This window comes from Mus pahari, chromosome 23 (genome assembly GCF_900095145.1).
Source record: "Mus pahari chromosome 23, PAHARI_EIJ_v1.1, whole genome shotgun sequence".
Lineage (NCBI taxonomy): Eukaryota > Metazoa > Chordata > Mammalia > Rodentia > Muridae > Mus > Mus pahari.
In genome coordinates, this window is record NC_034612.1 from 26875703 (window position 1) to 26878723 (window position 3021).

Below are 3021 nucleotides of genomic sequence, written 5' to 3' on the forward strand. Positions count from 1 at the left end.
GGAGGAGGAGGGGGAGGAGGAGGAGGAGGGGGAGGAGGAGATGGTTATGCCCATGGATATGGTGGTGGAAAGGGAAGGACTGGCCAGCAAAGATCCAGAAACCAGGGTTTGGAGAGAGGACAGGGCCAGATGAGGACATCACTGAGCAGCTCAGCTTGGGGTGCCTGGGTGGGACGTGGCCATAAGCAGCTGTCCTGCAGGCCCTGGCGCTGGCGTGACAGAGGTGGGCTCTGCTTTGGTGGCCTGTTTTACACACACATGGGAACATGTCTTAGTAAGAGCAGAAGGGGCGAAGAGCCAAGGTCAGGAAGCACCAATTTACATTGGCCCCTGGATTTTGGGCCAGCCTCCAAGATGTCCCTTCCAAACTTGGCTGGTTCTTAGGAGGCCCTAACTTGTGAGATGTCCCCTCGCTCTTAAGAATAAGCTGGCATCTGGTGACAGCCATTCTTTAGGAGTCCGGGTGCTGCTCGTAGAAGCTTCCACCTATGGGGTGGAGGAGAGGGCGGATGGAGTCTGGTGGAGATAGAGGTTGGTGTGCCTTCTTACATACTGTCCTCAAAGGCTGTGTGAGTCAGGCGCCCTGGAGCGCAGAGCGAGTACCAAGGTGCCGAGGGTACATCGAACCAAACCCTCATCCTCGGGCTCTGTGCTCATTCCTGGATCTCAAGGACTCAGAGAGGTACCCGGAGAAACCCCCTCCTGGCATGACGGGGACCATCTTCCCTCCCACCAGTCTGAAGATAGGACTGAGGTGGGGGTAGGGAAGGAGTGTCCCTGAGGGACTAATTTGGGGAATGGAAGGAACAGTCGTGGGCTGTGGAAACCTTGCAGACAGGGCTGCAGGCCAGACAGGCCACAGAAATGGATCTGGTCGAAACAGAGCATATGCAAAGTCCCCATCGTCGGTAACCTGGAAACCGTGACTGTCCCATAGTAATAAACAATGGAAAATATGTGTGGCTCCTTAACCAGGGCCTGCTACCAATGGCGCCAGAGGGTAACCCTGAGAGCAGAGGCTCTGCTTAGCTCTCTGGTCCCATCCTTGCCCGCAGAACCCCAGTGCTTGCAAACCTTCACCAGTTGTGAAGGATGTAATTATTGTGCAGAATGGGTGCAGGCCTCACTTCTAGCAGTGTCCTCCTGGATCCCAAGGAATCAGGCCCAACCCTGTCACAGCCTCTCTTTGCGACCAGGGACGTCACAACCCCTGCCAAGTCTTGGTTTCTCACAAACAAAGGGGATCCCTGCACGAATGTCCCAGGTCTTCCATGAGAAGACTGGACCACATCTTCCTGTGATGTTCTTGGCCTTGAACAGTATGATGTAGTCTGGGAGATGCTGGAGGCCAGACACAACTAGCCAAAACCACAAGCTGGAAGAGGCGTCAAGGGAAAGATGGGGTGGGGTAGGCGGGCTACTATAGAAGTTGAGGCAGGAGATTCAAGACCAACTTGAGCTACAGAGTAAGTTTGAGGCAAACCTGGGAAACTTAGAGATGTTTCAAAACAGGAAGTAGCGAGGACTCTGGATATAACTTGAGGGTAGAGCTCCTGCCTAGAATCCCCAGGGAGGGGCTGGGGGCGTGGCTCAGTGGGAGAGCCCCTGCCTAGAATCCCCAGGGAGGGGCTGGGGGCGTGGCTCAGTGGGAGAGCCCCTGCCTAGAATCCCCCAGTGAGGGGCTGGAGGGCGTGGCTCAGTGGGAGAGCCCCTGCCTAGAATCCCCCAGTGAGGGGCTGGGGGCGTGGCTCAGTGGGAGAGCCCCTGCCTAGTGAGGGGCAGTAGAGCATTTGCCTTACATGGTCTAGGTCCTGGGTTCCACTCTCTGACAATGACAAAAGACTCCTTCCAAGAGTCTAAGATTAGTTGTTAGCACACCATGGAAATCCCAGAAGTCTCCGAGTCACATCAGGCTCTCATGATTGTTCCATCTCTTCCTGGTTGTTGCTAGGAGAGCAGAGGTTGCAAGAGAAGCAGTTAGGGGTCAAAGAGATGCCTTGGGGCTAGAAAAACCTAGACTGGGATCATCTGGGCTAGAGCTCCTCTAGAAACTTCATGTCCGGGTGGCCACCAGGCAGCTTTTCCATTAAGACATGACGGCTTCTTTCTCCCAACAGCATTAAGGAAAAGCTTATGACCCAGGCTGACAGGTTCAGCGAGGAGGAGGTGAGTGTGATCTTTTGGGGAGACATCCCCATAGATCCATTGTTCTGACTTCTCCTTTCTTCAACAGTCCCCATGTAACCCTCCACTCCCTTTCCCAGGTCAAGCAGATGTTTGCAGCTTTCCCGCCAGATGTCTGTGGCAACTTAGACTACAGGAATCTGTGCTACGTCATCACACACGGCGAGGAGAAGGACTAGATGTGTCTCCTCCATACTTAGAGTCAGCCAAGGTGGGGTGGGGTGGGCGGGGGGGCAGTGCGGGGCTGACATAGGTAGGGAAACAGTCTCCATCGCCCCCGGAGTCTGGGGCTGAAGCCGGAATAAATAACAGAGACGTCTGGGTGATGTTTGCGTGGTTAGCACTCTGGTTGGGAAGATGGTGAAACATTCTCTTCCATGCTAGTTTTTTCCAAAACTCTTGGTTCCCTTGCTCTGCTCAGCTGTTCCTGATGAGCTGATATTTAAAAGTAATGGACATTTGTAACGCCCCTCATCTGGACCACAGGGTGTCGACTTCATTGATGGGGGTTTTATTGAGCACCTAGCGTCTCTGAGTCTCCTGGATGAGACAGGGCTGCTCACGTGCAGGTTATGAGGACTGTGGGGAGAGAGAGAGTCTCAGATGGCCCAAAGCTGGGACAGGGCGTGAGTGGGATGGAGGGCGGGACCAAGAAGGAGAAACTTGGCAGAAGGAGCCGGGCAGAAGCGAAGTTAGGGAGGAGGAGAGATGGGTTCAGGGACAGTAAAATGTAGGCGGAGAGCTCTCTACTTGCACGCACGGCATCAAAGATGGGCTAGATGTAGCTAAAGGGGACTTCATTGTGACTAAAAACGTCTGCTCACCAAAAGGCACCAC

At 54.3% G+C, this 3021-nt stretch overlaps 1 protein-coding gene across 4 annotated transcripts in view; it reads left to right on the forward strand.

Annotated features, from left to right (window-relative positions):
• Window positions 1-2499, forward strand: part of Myl10 (myosin light chain 10) — an 8032-nt gene extending 5533 nt beyond the window's left edge. For 2 of the 4 annotated variants that reach the window (XM_021186958.1, XM_021186959.1), the window contains exons 5-6: window positions 2118-2166; window positions 2265-2499. In XM_021186958.1, the coding sequence (XP_021042617.1) occupies window positions 2118-2166; window positions 2265-2363 (148 nt within the window). In that variant the 3' untranslated portion in view covers window positions 2364-2499. Of the gene's footprint in view, window positions 1-2117; window positions 2173-2264 lie in introns of all 4 variants that reach the window. The other 2 variants (XM_021186960.2, XM_021186963.2) reach the window with 2 other exon arrangements.
• The last annotated feature ends 522 nt before the right edge of the window (window positions 2500-3021 follow it).